At 43.8% G+C, this 18,446-nt stretch overlaps 1 protein-coding gene across 1 annotated transcript; it reads left to right on the plus strand.

The window, feature by feature from the left end:
• Window positions 1-550: 550 nt before the first annotated feature.
• Window positions 551-17,350, plus strand: QPCT (glutaminyl-peptide cyclotransferase). The gene is made up of 7 exons (XM_044418854.1): window positions 551-983; window positions 9,338-9,484; window positions 12,550-12,831; window positions 12,919-13,098; window positions 14,165-14,264; window positions 14,806-14,922; window positions 16,664-17,350. The coding sequence occupies exons 1-7, from the start codon at window positions 555-557 to the stop codon at window positions 16,807-16,809; spliced, it is 1,401 nt and encodes a 466-aa protein (XP_044274789.1). The 5' UTR covers window positions 551-554; the 3' UTR covers window positions 16,810-17,350.
• Window positions 17,351-18,446: the final 1,096 nt, after the last annotated feature.

Below are 18,446 nucleotides of genomic sequence, written 5' to 3' on the forward strand. Positions count from 1 at the left end.
GGGGACTGGCAACAAAGCCCTGTGAGGGGAGATTGAAAGAACTGGGTGTGTTGACTGAAAAGAGAGATGATGGAACTTCAAGTACTTGCAAGGTTTTTACAAGGAGGAAGGTCAGGCGCTCTTGTCAGTCTTCCCAGACTGCAGGACATGGAATATGGGCTCAAGTTACAGGAAGCCAGATTCTTGCTGAACATCAGGAAGAGCTTCCTGACTGTTAGAGCAATTTGACAATGAAGCCAAGTACCTCCGGAGGTCGTGGCTGTTCCACACTGGAGACATTCAGGATGCAACTGGACAGCCATCTGTCAGCAACCCAATGGCCTTATTCTATACTATTCTATACTTTGATTTTCTCCTCCGTAGGCAACAAGAAGTGCACATCTCTACTTTTTTGCTAGTAAAAGCATCACTTCTGCATGGCAACCCTACCCTATTGTATGCGGTGTCGCGGGGGGGGGGGGGAGATTGAATTGGAGGAGTAGGGTAGGCAGCCCCTCCCGCTGCGGCTGCTGCCCAAGGATGATGGCAAGTCATATGCCGTCCTCCTGATGTTGATGAGATGGTGCCAGGGACAAAGCCACATCCCTGAGGAAGTGATAAGCGGCGAGGCTGCATGGGATGGATGTGCGAGCAACCCTCCCTCTCCATTCCCCGCAGGCGGGCGGGAGGCGCGCGAAGAAGCGCAGCCAGCCAGTGAAGCGAATGCAAAGGTAGCGGCTGCTTCCCTCCGGCCCCTCTCGCTCGCAAGGCAGAAGCGCTCGGCCGGGCGCCCCGAAGCCGCCTCAGACCCCGCTGAGGATCCACCGCCGGCCGTGGCCCCTCGCAGGCGAGCGCAGCCGTGGAGCATGGCCGCGGGAGGCAGGGGCCGCGGGCGGGGAGCGGCAGCCTCCGCGTGCCTGGCCTGGGCGCTGGCGCTGGCCGTCGCCCCCTTCCCTCGGCGAGTGGACGGCAGAGAAGGCAGAGCGGAGTGGACCCAGGAAAAGGTGGGCCGGGGACCCCCGCCCGCTGCTCTGGGCTTCCCTCACGGGGGCGGAGGGTGGGGCTTCGCGGAAGGGGAGGGGGAGGCATGGGGGCAAGTCGTGCGCCGCCAGCCCTGCGGTTTGGGGACGGGGGGTGCCGGCGAGCCCGGGGACCCCTGCCCCTTCCTTCCTTCCGAGCAAGCGTTGGCCTGCACGCAATGGGCGCGATGCAGAGCACGGGCGGATCGGCGTCTGCGCGCCCCGCTTCCCCTACGGTTTCACGCCGCTCTGCTTTTCTTACGTGCATGTCTGTGTAGGGGTGGCCCAGAAGGGGGTTGCGTGGCTGCCACATAGGTCAGCTCGTAGGCGGGCTGCGTATTTTACCAGCACTGATCGCGTAGCGTGATGGATGCCGAGATACGGGCTTCCCACGCAGTCCAATTACCTTGGCACCAAGCAGGGGACTGAGATGCCGCAGAAGGCAAGCCCACGGTAGTGAATCGAGACGAGGCGTGCTCTGAAGACACGGGTTGCCACCGCCTTGGTGAAGCTGAGCAGGGCCAGGCCACGCTAGTGCCCGGAGCAAAGGCTGCCTGGGGGCCCTTCAGACCTTCCGGGGACCTTTGAGTTCTGAGCGGGGAGAGAAAGGCAGGGCTGGATTGTGCTGTACAGGTGTAGTAGCTGAATCTCGTATATGTTAGAATTGCGCATGCATTCTACTCAGAAGTAAGCCCCGATTAGTTCAGGTGGGCTTCCTGGCAAAAGGGTGTATATAAGACTTGCACTGTTCTTGGCAAGGCAAGGGGAACAATTAAGGGGTGGTTTCAGCAAAGGACATGAGGACACTTCCTCTTAAAGTGTGGCAATGCAACGAGTTCACAGACAGATGCACAACACATTTGTCACAGTGTGGTGTAGTGCTTAAGAGCACAGGGATGGGGTCTAGTCCCTGCTCAGCCATGGAGTCAGCTGGGTGATTTGGGGTCAGTCACAGACTTGCAGCCCAACCTACCTCTCAAGAGAGAGAGGATGATGTAAACCTTAACACTGAGTTAAATGTAAGAAACAGGCAGGATATAACCCTATTACAAAATGCATACACACTCAGTATTTCAAGCTTGCCTTTTAATCCACAAGGGACATTTCAAAGTGGCTCACCACTAGCATGCTGTGCAAATCAGTAGAACATTTGATGGAACCTCGGCAGAAAACACCTCAAAGGGCCAAGTGCTTTTAGCCATCACTCAGATCATATCCCAAATCAGGAGCATCTTGGTTGGAGATCTACAAAAAGAAGGTAGCAGCCTGTTGAAACTCTCAGAGTAGTGATGTGCAAAACCTAGGAACTACTACTAAAAAGGCACTGTTGTGTACTCCATGCTTCAGATGGTGGTCAGGCTAAGAGCAGCCCTTTCCCCCAGGATTTCAACAATCGGAAGGGGTGGAATCTAGCACCATCATTATGGGCAGACTAGATTCCCCCTCCCTTTGCAGCCCTTTGTTAACATGTACCATTTTGTACTTTTGTGAAACTGTGTAGCATGGAGTAGAAGAGTAAAGGGTGTGTTTTGAAACCTCATGCAAGCTTAGCTAAAAAATACTACTTTTCTCATTACACGCTGTATGATTTTGTTGTTATGTTTGTAAGTTGTATTAATACAGTAGATTTCCACAAATGTAGGTAAAAGGTAGATTGGAATCTACCAATAGATCTCTGGGTGACTTGCAGTAGATTAACAAGAGTTTCTGACTCCCAGCTGTTCAACAATAACAGCAAGAGCTGCCTCCCGATCCTAAATGAAGAAAGTGTTTTGAGCAAAAACACTGTGGCCTTAATTCTGCTAATGAAAACAAAACTGCAATGTGTTTTTATTACTGAGTGGACAATCCCCCCCATTCGAACCTGTGGAATCAGAATCAAGTTGATGGATCTGGAAGGTTGAGGAAAAGGATCCTGAAGCTTGAACGCAGTGCACTTCTGCATTACAGCACCCAGCTGTTGCCACCCAGCACATAATTGCCTGAGGGTTATTCTTCCTGCAAGCTGGCCCATAGGGCCTGAGCTCTCTGCCCTGGGTGCACTCCAAACCCAGGTGAAGGCAAAGTGTCTAAAAGCTGACAGGAGCAGCAGCTCTAGTGTGCCAGATGTGGCTCAAGGCCTTGAGTTTATTTTTTTCTCTCTTCTCATTTTCATTTGTCCCAGATGTCATTAACTTTGTTGGTGGCTGCTGCAAGCAAAGGAGCACTTGCAAGCTGCTTATTAGAGAACCAGAGCCCAAGCTGAAACATGGATTTCCCTCATTTCACAAGGGGCTTCCTAGTGCTGTGCTTCTGCAACAGCTTCATTTTGAAATAAAGGACAAGTTGCTTGTTCTGCTCTAGAGAGGTCCTCCAGTTTCAGAAAGTTCTTGATTTCTCAATACCAAAGTGTAATTTATGTTTACCAAAGGATGCACTGCATTGTGTTTGACTGTGAAGCACCAACTGTGGGGCACTGACTGACTGTGAAGCACTCATGGGAAGCTTCAGGCACATTCCCAGACTGATGCCAATGGGAACCTCTGTACACCCACAGGAACAACACGGCACAATTTTGAAGGCACAATGTTTCTTCCACGCAGCATGAACAATTCCTTTTAAGCAAATGCATTTATTTCATTGTTTCGAAAGCTGACAGACTAACAGCAGGTAGCACGCCAATGCCATTTTTAAATGGAAGAACCACCTGGGGGCCGAGGGCATTGCCTGCTGTTTCTCTGCTCCAAATCTCCCACTCGCACATTCACCAACTTTCAAATGTGTGTTTGTCTTTTCCACACATTTAAGCCCTATGGGAGGACATGGGGATAGGGCAAAAAGGAATGTTTTTAGTGTCAAAACTACAGGTAGGAAGGGTTAATTAACATGCTTCCCTACCTTCTACCCCACTTTTTCGCCCTAAATTCCCTCTTCTCAAAGTACTGCTTGCTCTTGATAAAAATAACAGAGACTGAGGCTCAGTTACAACCATTTGTGTGTAACCACTCAGCTAAGTTCAAAAGCGCTCTAATAAGAGAGCCACGTCAATCAGAGAAGGAGACTCTTAACAGGATGCAGAAGGAAGGTATTATGTAGGGTGGTGCTGGAAACTTGCACCTTGCCAAGAGCAAATGCAGCACCAAAGGAGAGGACACAGATTTGAATAATTACATTGATATATAGAATGGCATATTTAAAAGGAATTATTATGGATCCAAATTAAGGCCACAATTCAATCCACACTTATCTGGGATCACACCCCAGCTTATTTCTGAACAGTCATGCACAAGATCACACTGGATGTTGTGTTGTTGTTATGAGCCATCAAGTAATCTTTGAGTTCTGGTGACCCTACAGTACCCTCCAAAATGTCCTGTCCTTCATAGCCTGGCTTAGCTCTTGTAAACTCAAGGCTGTGACTTCCCTTATGGAGTTAATCCATCTATTTTTTTGGTCTTCCTTTTCTTCTGCCACTTTTGAGTTTCCTTAGCATTAGTGTCTCATGAATTGCCCAAAGTATGGCAGCCTCAGTTTTGTCATTTTTGCTTCTAGGAAAATGTCTGACTTGATTGGATCTAGGACATATGTGTTCTTCTTTATTTCAAATGCATGTTACACTATTTTCTTCTTTCTGTTTCATCAGGAGCCATTTTAAATCATTGCTACTTCCTGCAAGTAAAATGGATCATCTACATATCTTAAAATACTGATGTGTCTTCTGCCTATTTTCACTCCTTCCTCTAATCCCAATCCATCTTTCCTTATAAATTCTGCATACAGATAGGGAGATAAAATACACCGTTGTCTGATGCCTTTGCCTACAGGGAATCACCTGTTTCTGCCTGCTTTGTCCAATTAGTAGCTTCTTGGGCACAATACACATCAGGACTATCAAGTGTTGAGGCACCCCCATTTCTTTCAGGACCCTCCATAGCTTCTCATCACCCACACAGTCAAAGGTTTTGCTGCAATCCAGAAAGCATAGACTGAAATTCTTTGGTGCATTCCAATGGCCAACGTATATTTTGACATGATCTTGAGTGCTTCTTCCTTTTCAGAATCCAACTTGAACATCAGGAATTTCTCATTCCATATATGGTAAAATTATTTGTTGCAACACTTTGGGCATAGATCTGCTTGTGCAGGAAATTCCTGCAATGGTCCTATGGTTGCTGCACTCCTTCGCATCTCCTTTCTTGCAATTTGGAAAGTATATTGAACATTTCTAGTCAGTGGGCCATTGTTTTGTTTTCCAGATTTGTTAGCATCTTCTCCTTATGATGTGGACTGAACCAGTCTCTGCAGCTTGCAATAGTTCAGCTGGAACCTTATTTACTCTGGCTGCCTTATTCTTTCTGTGTGCTTTCAGAGCAGCTTTCATTCTGCTTTCTAATATTACAGGATCTTCCTCATAGGATTCCTTTTTGAAAGAGTCTGTCATCCTTTCATATCTTCTGTATAGTTCTGCATATAGTTTCCATTTTCTCTTTGTTTTCTCCTGGTCAGATAATAAGTCCCTGCATTTGTCTTTCAGCAATCCAAATCAAGTTTTGAATTTCCCTTTGGTTTCTTGAATCTTCTGGAAGAGGACTCTTGTTTTTCCTCTTTTGCTACTCTCTTCTATTTCTTTGCATTATTTTTTTGCAATAGTCCTTGTTGTCACTATGTGATAGTTGCTAAAAAGTTGCATTCAAGATTGTGACTCTATTTCTATCAACTTTTCCTTTTCCTTTTTGCCAATCCTTAACTATTGTGTTTCTTCTGGCATTTATGTGGGCTTTCTTTTCTTTTTGCTATGGGAATTGTCTTCTGGCATTCTTTCCTAATAACATATTTGGTTTCAGTCCACAGTTCTTCTGGCTCACAATCAATTGAGTTCAGTAATGCAAATCTGTTCTTTATGTGAACTTTAAATTCATTTGGGATGTAATTGAAGTTATATTTTGGCACCATGTTTCTGTTGGTGATCTTTTTCAGCTTTACTCTGATTCTTGATATTTAGTGTGCATGGCCACTACCACAATCAACTGCTGGTCTTGTTTTTGCAGTTTCCAATTATATAGCCTATGTGATTTCTAAATTGGCCGTCTGGTGATGTCCATGTAGTCTGATCGGTTGCTTGAAGAATTTGCAATCAACAGATTGTTTGCTTCACAGAATTCTATGACTTGTCCTCCTATTTAGTTTCTTACCCCAGGTCAAATCATCCCACAATATTTGATCAGCTTTGTTTCCTACTTTTGCATTCTAGTCACCTAGGATTATCAGCATCTATTGCTTTGGTGTGTTACAAATTTCCTTTTGAACACCTACATAAAAAAATCACTTTCTTCTTCATCAGCATCTGTTGTTGAAACATAGACTTGAATTATTGTTATGCTGATAGCTTTCCACAAGTTCTTACTGATATGATCCAGACAGACAGTTTGACTTGATTCATTTTTCAATGGTATGTGTTGGATAGAACAAGCAGGAACATTGTAGTGTATATCTTAGAAACATAGAAACAGAGCGAGTCAGAAGGGGCCTCCCGGGCCATCTAGTTTGACCTCCGGCACCAGCCGGCTCTGCTCACGACATGCCCACCATATGGACATCCAGCCTATCCTTGAACACCTGCACCGATGGGGCCTCAACCACCTCCCGGGGAAGCCCATTCCACACCTTCGGGGTCCTGACTGTCAGGAAGTGCTTCCTGGCATCCAAATGGAACCTTGGCTCCCTGAGCTTTGCTCCGTTGGAGCGCATCCTGCCTTCCTCTGCAGGGGAGGTCTGGACTTTCCTTTTGCCTCCATGTGTGTCAGCCACTAAACTTTCTTTCGATCAAGTTGGGACATTGACAACAGAGCTATTCATACTTGTCCTTTGCTCTTCCCAGTAGCTGCTTGAGTGCCTTCCAACCTGGGGGTCTCATCTGGATGCAAGTTGAACCTAAGTGGGACCTAAGCTGAACTAACTTGGTCTGGAATCAGATCCAGCCCAATAACTTAAAAAGAAATACATCTCAGCATAAATTGGAGAAGACTGTGACCAAGATGCCTTGTGAGAGCCAGTGTGGCATAGTGTTAGAGCACTGGAATGGGACTTGGGAGAACTGGGTTCTAGTTCCCATTCAGTAGGGAAACTAATTAGGGAAACTTTGGGCTGGTCACTGACTCTCAGCCTAACTTACCCCACAGGTCTGTTGTGAGAAGGAAATGGAGAGGCACAGGACTATGTAAGACACTTTGGATTCCTTGCAAGAGGGAACATCATTGGATATAAATGTAATAAAAGAACAGGCAACTTCACAGCCCTCTGCAAATCATCCTTACGGCTCTTTAGCTTCAGACTGCTCTTGGGCTGGGCACCCCTTCAAAGACAAGGTGCCTTTAAACAGAGGACTATCCTCTAGATTCAGACATAAGGCCATCCTTTTAGAATGCCCATTAAAAGGAAACCTGCCTGTTTTCACAATCATCCCACTTTAGTGGAAAGCACAGGGGCTGCCCATGAGAAGGCACTGAATGTTTTTCCCATGACTATTTCCCGCCTCAGCCTCTTTTCCCATCAGTGCAGAACCAGGACCAGACTTACTATTAGACAAAGGGAGGGGGCTGCCCCAGGCAGCAGTCACTGGCAGGCTTGTCAGGACAGCCAACTGCTATTTGCTTGCTTTGTTTTGGTATGTTTGCTGCCGGGATGAGAAGAGAATACTTGTGGCATTTTCTGTCATATGGGTGAAAACAGCTTGACTTGCTGTGAGAGCTATGCACCCTGACTTGGGTGGGAAGGGGACAGAATTTGCTGCCCTGCCTGCCAATTTTTGCCTGCAGGACAGAAAGCAGCTTGTGGGATGAGGCAGTTTTAAAGAGCCAGATGGCCAACAGGAGAAAAATTAGGCACTTTCTGACCCTCTGCCCTCCATTAAAACACCTTTGTTTTGCAAAGTCCACAAATACACACAGTAAGGAGATAGAGTCAGGCTACTGTATTTGACTCTTATGGATCAATTTGACTGCTCTGGTCAGTGATCAGTTCCATTCTAAATTATATGGACTGTGTTGTGCTTGCAAAGATGTTAACTTCAGCAAAATCATGATTATAGTAATTTTATAATGACAGTGACTGGACTCAGTAAGTGTATGTTCTGGATCATTACTATATTTGGGGACATTTATTTTCATTCTGAGTTGTTGTTGTTGTTGTTGTTGTTGTCTACTTCTTAGAACTATTGCTTTTAAGCACACTAATATTAGTTTGTTTCAGAAAGCCCTGATGTTTAATAAGCATTTTTCGATTATTGTTAGAAACAAACACTTAAAAGTTCAGCATAATTCAAGAAAATTATAACTTAGGCCCAATACTAAACTGAGCAAACCAACATTAGAGAAATGAGAACATCAAGATAACATGGGACTCCAGCAGCAAGTGTGTAGAGTCATCCCTCTGTCCATCTTGGAGGCTAGGAGATGCGGGGCAGCAGCCACATTCCTGTGGTGAACAAGGCTAGAGGCAAAAGGGAGCAGGGCCAAAATGCAGGCATATTTTAGCATAGCATATTTTAACTCTTTCTGAGCCATCCAGACAGCCCTTAGGCTATGGCGCAGCATATGAGTGTCATAAATGCATATTGTTCTTATGGCCAGTAATTACACCGTACATGAGGGATTCCTACCTTTCAGAATAAGGAACATACTGCACAAAAGTTGGGAAACCACCAAACAATCAATGGGAGAAGGGGTGGGGTCAGAGGAAGTGGGAGTGGCCGTTGGCGGAACCCCAAAAGGCTCGATTTCACCCCTGAGTCTCCGGTTCTGCATGCATTTCCTGGGGCACCGGCTGGACTTTCGATCCTTGAATAGGAGCCCGCATACATGGCAATGCTGAATCCACCCCACACACACTGGTAGGCGTTGCACACAGGGCTGTGGTGGCCCACATGTTGAGTGGGTCTTTCTCTTCCAACGCATACCTTTCCTCCCAGCAGGGTGGTGACTGGAGGGCAGGTCCCACATAGTTGATCCCACACACAGCTTTGATGTCCACACATTGCTGCTGTGTGGGTCACAGTATGAGGAAACATGTGAGCGTCACGGTGGATCGCAGCTGGGGCAACTGTCTGCAGTGTTGCAGTCTGACTTTGCTTATATTTACGCATTTCCGTGGTCTGAGTGTCTGACTTCCTAAAGACATCTTGCAGTATAATTTTCTTTCTATTTTTGGTCAGTTGGGATGCTTGTTTTAACAGAACAATAGAAAATAGTTATTTTAAAATGAATAAATATATCTTTCATGATGTCACATGTAAAATATACATATAAATCTAAACTTCTTATGGTAGCCCATTATCATCTGTTTGCCTTTGATTCCTTCCACAGTACACTCACCACCCAACCATTTTAAATGCAACTAGAATTCGGCAAGTGGTTATGCACACTGATGTCAATCGGATGTGGCAAAATGACTTGCACCCAATACTGATTGAGAGATACCCAGGATCGCCTGGAAGTTACGCTGTACGTCAGGTAAGGCTGAGCAGGCTCCAAATACAATCTGTATATTTGCAAGCAACCTCCCAGTTTGAGCCATACTGGCCCATACTGGTTCTCGGTAAACCACTCCACAGGATGGCACGTTTAAATACCCAGCCACATGCTCCCTCTGCATTCACAGCTGTGTAGGGGCTTTCTGAATCTACTTTTGAGAAGTGTTGAATCCAGTGCCATTCAAGTGGACTTTAGTGTCTTCCACCTTGCACCCCCCCACACACACACCAGAAATATGCTCCAGAGGGTCCCTGACGCTACCAGATCAGATGGGGGGCTCACAGGGGGCTCACATAGCCCTACTGATCCAACACCAGAAATGCAATGATCTCACTGGCTTGTACTGGACTGGACAGGAATAGTCTTGCTGTAGGAGTGATGAAGCCCTAAAAATGATGCCTTCCCTCAAAAAGCCAGCACTGAGTTAATGCTCATCCTCTGAACTGGCCTGGCTGCCTGTCCACAGCTAGCAAGTCTTCTTAAAATGACAGGACAGTTCAGATGGGAGAAGGAACGCCTAATTAATATACTCTAACAAGCATGTGCTGCAGAGAAAAATATACTTTTTTTTAATGACACAGTCAAAAGTTAATGGAGGGGAGGTTACAGTTGCATCATCCTCACTCAGGACTTCACAGATCATAGCCAATTGCAATCATATGTTCAGCCAGGAGAAGAATTGCAGTCCACGGTAATCAAATAGAAACACAAGCATCAGTTGAGCATTCATTCATGGATGGCCTGGAAGGGCTCTGAGCCAGAGGTGATGCTCTTAGTGCAGCTGGAATGTGACAAGCAAGTGTGATTATCTCTGCATACACACTTTTTTGATTGCTCCTACTTCTCGTTTCCTAGGAGATTTACTGGCTGAGAGCCTAAGCAAAGAGCATAACAGTGACAGCTCTGGCACAGCAATCACTGGGCATGTTCAGGCTAGAATCTTTACTGCTATGGGAGAAGAACTAAATATCTGAAAGTTAACATTCCTAGAAAGAGTCCTTGTCCATCTCAAGACATTTGCAAGGGCTTACCAAATAGTCTCCTGCTTGGAAAGATCTCTTGTGGCACTGACCACAAGGACACTGATAGCCATGGGCATGTACCAGCCTCCACTGCATTGTGGACTTGGTTTCCCTGCCTTACTTTAATGCTGGTTTACTATATGTTTGTCACAGTTACACACTGTTCTTCATTAGTCTGAGAGATGTACAACCTGAGCCCTCAGTCCAAACCTAACTAAGTCTTAACCTGCTTGACTTCAGAGTATAGACACCATCTCTGGACGTTGGACTTGAGGTGAATGACCAGGGCCTTCTGGCCTAGTAAACACACACCAGGGAGGCCTTTACATTTCTTCATTGCCAGAGGTTTAATTGTGCCTCGTATGATGTCATAATCATTGAATGCTGGATTGTTTGGTCATTTATTTGACTTCATCAAAGATGTACTCGGTGTCCTTCTAATAAATAACTAGCCTTTAATCAGTCACATCAGTTTTAATTTGGACAGCATGTTTCTTATTGACAAGTATCAACATGTTACATAAAATTCTGTAGAGCCCTTTAGACTCAGAGCCCAATGACATTTAATGTGCCACAGGGATCACTTCTAAAACAGATGAGACATTGCTAAGGAAACATCCAAAGGTGTGCCCTCAATGAGGGACAATTAAACATCATTAAGTGCCTGCAGCTGGGGTCCAGAACTTGGTTGCCTTTAATTTCCAGCTGGAACTGCAGCCTGAGGGAAGTTCTGCCCCCTCACACTTTTAACTGCTTCTATGCCTTTGTTGATTAGGAACATGAAGAATGTGTGAGAAAACAGCCAGTAGATGCATCCCTCTACCTGTACTCTTGTTCAGAGCTGTCCAGAACCTCTTGGTTGCATTGAGAGCTGGGACATATGGGGAGCTTCCTAGTGGTGTCTGCTTTTGTTGGAGGTTTGGAAGAGAAGTTACAGATTTCCTCTTGGAGAAAAAGCCTCAGAAACTGCAGAGCACAAAAATGGAAAACCACTCTTCCACCCCTTCCAACCCTGCCAGTTTTGTCTTCTCTTGTTCACATTTCAGGTTCTCCCCCTCGATCTCTATTCCCAACCCTGCTTCTTTCCTTTTCAATACTTCTTCTATCTTGCTCTCCAGCCCTTGCTCTTCACAGGACCCATCCAGCATTTTTAGCAGAATGCTTAGCAGAATTATACATTGTGACTTTTTACTTTCTGTGGAATTTCTGTGGATACAGCTTATTGATGAACCCAGTGAGGCAGAATTGCTTAAATGTTGGAGCATGATCTGGAATGGAATTGGTATATTGATTGGAGATGATGTCCTGATTTACTCTTGATTTGAATGTGGTGCAAACATTGCTGTGTTTAGGGTGCATGCATACAAGAGAGAGCACGCATTAAAAAAAAAAAAAAAAACCCGACCAGCCAGTAACTTAATAAGAGGAAGACGTGAAGGAGTAGAAGCATTAGTGCTGCCTAGGCAGGTCTTTGGGCTAAAAGTCCTGTGCCACATTAAGCAGACCATGTAGGAGGATCCACAAGCATTAACAGGGCTGGATTTTTCTATTTTGAAGCAAGTAAAGGTATATATATTTTTTAAGGCATACAACTCCCAGCATGCTCCAAGCAGCATGGCTAGCTAGGGACATGTGGGACGCTGTAGGCCATTTTTTCCTGTCTAAACATGCACAGGATTGATCCCTAAGTGAAGTAATACATATTACCTTGCAGAGGGAATGGATGTCAGGCCTTTAATTCCAGAATCTAACTACCAGTGGCCTGCAGCTTCTCGCTCCAAAATGTGGTTCCTCTTAAAGAGAACCCTAATCAGGAAAAAGCATCTTCCCTCTACTCCATACAAGACAGGGTGTGTACTTGCCCGAAATAAGTCTCAAAAGAAAAATGAATTGTTGATAGGAAAATCATTAAGGGCTTGCATTCCAGTATTAAAATATGTGTGAGGAATGGCTCAGGCCATTCTCTAGTTCATGTTTTGAGTAATTTTCCTCTCCTTTAACCTGTGGCTATATGTATTTCAGCATATCAAGCATCGTTTACAAGGACTACAGGCTGGCTGGGTTGTTGAAGACGACACGTTTCAGAGCCACACACCTTATGGATACCGCACTTTTTCCAATATCATTGGCACCCTCAATCCCCTCGCCAAGCGTCATTTGGTGCTCGCTTGTCATTACGATTCAAAATACTTTCCACCACGGCTGGATGGCAAAGTCTTTGTTGGTGCCACTGATTCAGCTGTACCTTGTGCCATGATGCTGGAACTGGCACGTTCCCTAGACAGACAGCTTCACCCTCTGAAGGTATTTGCCTCTCCAGTTGTTTCCACATTATTTTTGGCCCATAGCATGTGGACTGACATTCTATCTGTTTCCTCTTTTATTTCACAGACAATCAGCTCAGGCGCCAGGCCAGATCTCTCCCTGAAGCTCATCTTCTTTGATGGTGAAGAAGCCTTTGTACGATGGACCCCCTCTGATTCTCTGTATGGTTCTCGGTCCTTGGCCCAGAAAATGGCATCCACACCACATCCACCTGGTGCCACATATACAACCCAGATCCAGGGCATTGTAAGCAAAAACTTTAAGGAGATGAGGGGAAAGGGAGTGGCTTAAAATAACTCGTGGAGCAATTGGCTTGATTTCTCATTGCTGCCAAAGTAATACCGGGAAAAATTAGTGCTCATGGAACAAGATGCAAAGACATAAAAATGTGTTAGTCGTTAAATGATCCTGCCTAATCAGGATCTAAGCTAAGCAGGGTCAGGCCTGGTTGAAATCTGGATGGGTGACTTAAATGTTGTGAACAACCAGAGAGCTTTGGCTATGGGTGGCATAGAAATGTAATGTAATAATAATAGCTGGAATATAGACTTGTTACTGTCTTTGCTTAGGACCTATCATCCAAACTTTGGTACCATCCAACTCAGAAAAAACACTTTGAAGCCTTCTTGATTTTAATGAATGACAAGTATGTCCTCAGCTCTCCTACTAAGTTAACACAAGGCATCACACCTATTTTGTCTAGTAGTAAGCAGCTATTTGGTCTTCTATGAGCAACTGTCAGTGAATGAACAGGGAATTAACTGAAAAATCAGAGGGCTCTGATCAGACCATAGGATGTACCATATGGTTTCTGAAATGGATCTTGGCAGCTACAACAGGAATCTAAAAACAGCTGCTGCTGATGCCTACTTTTAGATCTCATCGTTGTGAAGATCGTCTCTATGCTCATCAATAAATGCTTAGGGCTACTTGAAGTCAGAGGGCTGTGATAGTCCTGCTTTTAGAGTAGAATCTCAGAGACCTTCCTATATAATAAAAGCAAGTCAGATGAAACTGGAATGCACTATACTAATAAAGCCAATTTTGGAAGAGTCTTTTGAGAAAGCTTGATAAAATACTAAAGAGTAAAGATAATGGTCTGTTAAGACCAAGGGGTGAAATTCGATTGTGCCTGTTCACTGACAGAATGAGCTCAATGAGCTTGTCACTGTCCATCCATGCAAGTTGAAGTGGGATATTCACAAAATTTGTCTAGAATTGCTGGCATCTGTTGTAGCAGCTCCTTAAAATAAGTGTCCCTAACAGGGTCCTGAAAGTGACATTTACAGGGCTTTTTATCAATTTCTCATAGGATCTTTTTGTGTTGCTGGACTTAATTGGTGCTCGGAATCCAACCTTTCCCAATTATTTTCTGAACACAGCTCGATGGTTTGGAAGACTTGAAGCCATTGGTAAGAATAAATTATGCAAAACGTACTTTGAAAAAACAATGGCAGTCCCACATAGCAGAAATTCAAGCATTCTTTTCGTGCTATGTACTGGAGTTAACCTTGACATAAAATCCCCTTACTTTACATTATAGATCTGGATATGCCCATTTTATTCCTCCTGGGAGAAATCTTTACTGAATATGTCATATAGAATGATATTGCAACTAGTTACATAAATTTTCCTCTTTCTTGTTCAATCAAAGCATACAGTGCACTGTAAAATAAAGAACTATGCAAGAGACCCAAGTAGTAAATTGCTAAAATAGCAGCTAACCACGTTCAATATGTAGAAATATTTTATCCAAGACGACAAATTTGAGGTCCTTTACAGGGATGCATTTAATCACAATCATAGCAAATAAGACTGTTTTTGTAATACCAGTTCATTGTGTAAAACTACATTTTCTGCTTTAAATTGCTTTTATCAGGCTTAGTTGCTTTTTTAAGTGATTACATTACCATTCTCTGCTTATCCTTTCTTGTTTGCTTAAAACAACTACAGAAAAAAATCTCCATGATTTGGGTTTCCTAAAAAATCATCATTCTGAAAGGCAGTATTTCCGGAGAGACTTACAAGGACATCCAGTTGAGGACGACCATGTTCCATTTTTAAGAAGAGGTATGAAAACTATTGTTTAGTTGTCTTCAAGGTAGCACACAAGAGCATATGCTGTCTATAGCAAGTAAGCAACATGCAGGCTTAGAAATTGTATTTGTCAACCAACAAATTAATCTACTTTGTAAACAATGAAGGAAAAGTGCTAATCTGTTGGGGCATCACAAGAGTCATGATTTAATAAACCTTTCTAGGACCAGTTCACAGGACTGTCAACCTTAGGACAACCTTTTCCTTTGAACAATAGTAGCCCCAGCTTGTGGGAAACAGATCAGGTACATCATACAGTTCAGGCAGATGCTTCCAATTTTGTATGTGATCACCAACTACTTCAGTGTGAGTTGGTAATAGACCAGGAATGGTGGCAAACAAGTCATACAAGCGGGAAGCTATAAGCTGGAGTTGCATGACCAAATAGTTGGCATGGGCCCATTGACAATGTCAATTAAGTCTCAGCTGTCTAACATCAGACTCCCAGTTCGGACATGTTAAAAACACATTTTCCTCTTTCATGTAACTGAGTCTGGACCTTGCTTTGCTGGTTCAGGAGAAAGTGGAAGAATCAGAAATTAGTGAGAATGGGAAAGGTAACAAACTGCCTCTCAGAAATGTATACTGTCTCAGCTGTGAGAATGCACCATTTTCAATAACAAGAATGGCTGCCAAACCACAGCAATGATCAGGATATGAACGTCTGGGTTCCCTTCTGTTGTCAGCATCTAGCAGTTGAATAGTTTTCCTTTATCCAATATATTTAAAGTTGCCCTTTTCTTTCTAACTAGTGGTGTCTTTGGGGCAAATTCCAGAAGAGCAGCCATAGTAATATGCAAAAAATCAAAAAGCCTTGAGGTACTTGAAAGACTCACCAATTTAATAGCTAAGTCAGTAGATATATACCCCAAATTAAGCGAAAGGGGGGTTCTTTCGTTGTTTGAAACAAGGGAGGCGAAAAGGTCAAACAACGTAGAAGGTACTAATAGGAATGTCATGTTGTGACGCAGAGCATGAATACATAATCAGCTGAGTAAGATCTTATCAAAGTGGATATGGCCCACTCTCATGGGACACACTGCTAATGGTGATAAAGATAATCTAAACAGGGCCAATTATGCGGGCCTCAGGAATGCTAGTGCACTTAAAGTGTTTGGTCCTTCAGAAGTTTGTCTGCTATACTGAAAGCACTATGCCAATGCATTATTAGCAGCTATTAGCACATTTGTGCTCTCCACAGTATGATGCCAACTAGTAAACTAGTATCCCCTGCAGTTTTTGAGAGGATGAAATTATTTTCTATGTGCTCAGGATAAACATGCCTACACTCTTAGGCAACCATTAAATGCATCAGATTTGTTTTTGTGCCATGACAGATCTTTGCCTTCAAGATGCTACAAGATTCTTTGGTGATATGGTAGCTTTCTTGTATCTACTTGTTAACAAGGAATTGTTAACTTATGTTTCTGTCTCAAGGATACAATTAATTTAAATGATCGAACTTTAACATAGTTATTTAACTTTAAAGCAAGTAGTCATTTATGCTGTTCTCTGCCCTTGTAAAAGGAAAAATGCCACCTTTTTCCATTTAGGAAGAAATACATGGGAAGTCTTAGTCCTTGCCAACAAATGTTCCAAAATAAGCCAGTGATTATTGAACTATTATTCAACATTTGTTTAAATTAACTAACATCTCTTATGGCAAGCCCTCTCCAGAAGTTTGATATCTGCATTCTTTGTTCTTTTTCACCAGGGGTTCCAGTCCTACACTTGATACCATCTCCTTTCCCTCAAGTGTGGCACACTATGGAGGACAATGAAGAAAATCTTGACAAGGCCACTGTAGATAACCTAAACAAAATTCTGCAAGTGTTTGTGCTGGAATATCTGAACCTATAATAATGCACTTTTGGTACCCACCTAACTGCTTTTTCGCTTTAAATGTTGCCACTGTCTCTTTTTGGATGCCTCCAAGGCTTTTGGATGCTATAAGGAATAAAACCCTACTGCCATAAATTAAAACTGAAATAGAGTTACTACAAAAAGTTTGAAATTTATCTCTTCAAAATGCACACATGACAGAATTTAACGGTATTTCTGGACTGCAATTCCTATCAACCCTCATCACTGGCTATGCTAAGGCTGATGGCAATTGCAGTCTGAGAACATCTGGAAGGCTACAAGTTACCCACTCCTGATTTAAAGCTAATTGTGCCTTTGTGACACAGGGTGAAAGAAAGCCCACTCATTGCAATTCTTGTAAAAGAAAAAGATGCCACCATTTTCCATTTAGGAAGAAGTACATGGGAAGTCTTAGTTTGGCCTTGCCACCCTCTCTTCCAAAATACTAAGAGTACAATTTCCTTAATCCAGGGTTGAGCATTTTGGGAGGACTTGCGATGCAACTTCAATGAGGCACTAAAAGATGCTGAGAAACTCACAGCTGTGGATCATTTCTTCTGACCGTCTGTTGCTGGGATGACTATCATGAGTAGGACTGAGGTTTCAGTATACCTTTTTGTTGCCTTGGTCCTAGCTAGTAGCATAGTTGTGAGTATTAAGAAAACAAGAACAGGCTTTCCTATGCCTAGGTTACAAGTATAAACAAGATGAGAAATTATAGGCACCACCATGACTTATGATAATGTCATTATTTAAATTGCCCTGAAGTTAAGCAATGGCATCATTTAAATTGCCCTGGCATTAAAGGACATTGCTGATCATGACCCTACGATCACCTGGTGAGGCTCATCCCTGTTTTCTCTTTAGGCCAGGGGTGCAGAACTGCAAAGCCCAGTCGGGTCAGATCAGAAGCCATGAACCGTTTCCCTGCCCCTTTCCCCTAAATCACCAATCCTTTGGTCAGTTCCAGCTTTTGTGCAGACTCACCATCCACTGTAGAAGCTTGAAATTCTAAGGCTTAGTAGGCTATGTATGCTGGTATGCGTAGGTATTTTGCTACTTGTTAGTTTGGTCCCACTAATGTTTTTCTTCAGCCCCACCATTGCTAGATCTTTTCTCCGATGCTATTTGGCCTTTGAGCTGAAAGAGCTTCTGCACTCCTACTTTAGGCAATTATTCAACAATGGAATTCAGGCTTGAAAGTGAATCAGAGAGAGGCAATAGCTTAAACTGAATGCTACTGAATTTATTATTTTTGGATGAATACTTTCTCAAGCTGTATTTTTATACCCTGCAATACATCCACGGGATACTAGCTCACTGCAGTTTTATAAACCTGCTATACAGCTGACACAGGTGGGTGACACAGGGCCCAGGGGCCAAAAGCAGCCTCTATGGCAGTTTTTGAAGCCCACTGCTATTGAATTTGCCCAGTAATAGCAAAATATGTGATGATTTTCCAAAGAACTAAGGTTCTGCTGCATATACTTTACTTGTAAGCTGAACTGCATTCTTAGCAGACAGGAAGAATGGTTTGGCTGCCATAGTTTAGCAACATCCTCTGACTGGTCCAGTTCACCCTCTGACCCCACCAGCCCTCCCACCATTAAGTGCCTGATAATACTTCATCCATT

This window comes from Varanus komodoensis, unplaced genomic scaffold (assembly GCF_004798865.1).
Source record: "Varanus komodoensis strain SLA01 unplaced genomic scaffold, ASM479886v1 scaffold1, whole genome shotgun sequence".
Taxonomy (NCBI): Eukaryota; Metazoa; Chordata; class Lepidosauria; order Squamata; family Varanidae; genus Varanus; species Varanus komodoensis.

Coding starts and splice junctions, on each gene's coding strand:
- QPCT (XM_044418854.1), top strand. CDS start 555: ATGAGATGGTGCCAGGGACAAAGCCACATCCCTGAGGAAGTGATAAGC. Junction 9,485..12,549: donor GAAGTTACGCTGTACGTCAG/GTAAGGCTGAGC, acceptor TATGTATTTCAG/CATATCAAGCATCGTTTACA. Junction 14,265..14,805: donor TGGAAGACTTGAAGCCATTG/GTAAGAATAAAT, acceptor AAACAACTACAG/AAAAAAATCTCCATGATTTG.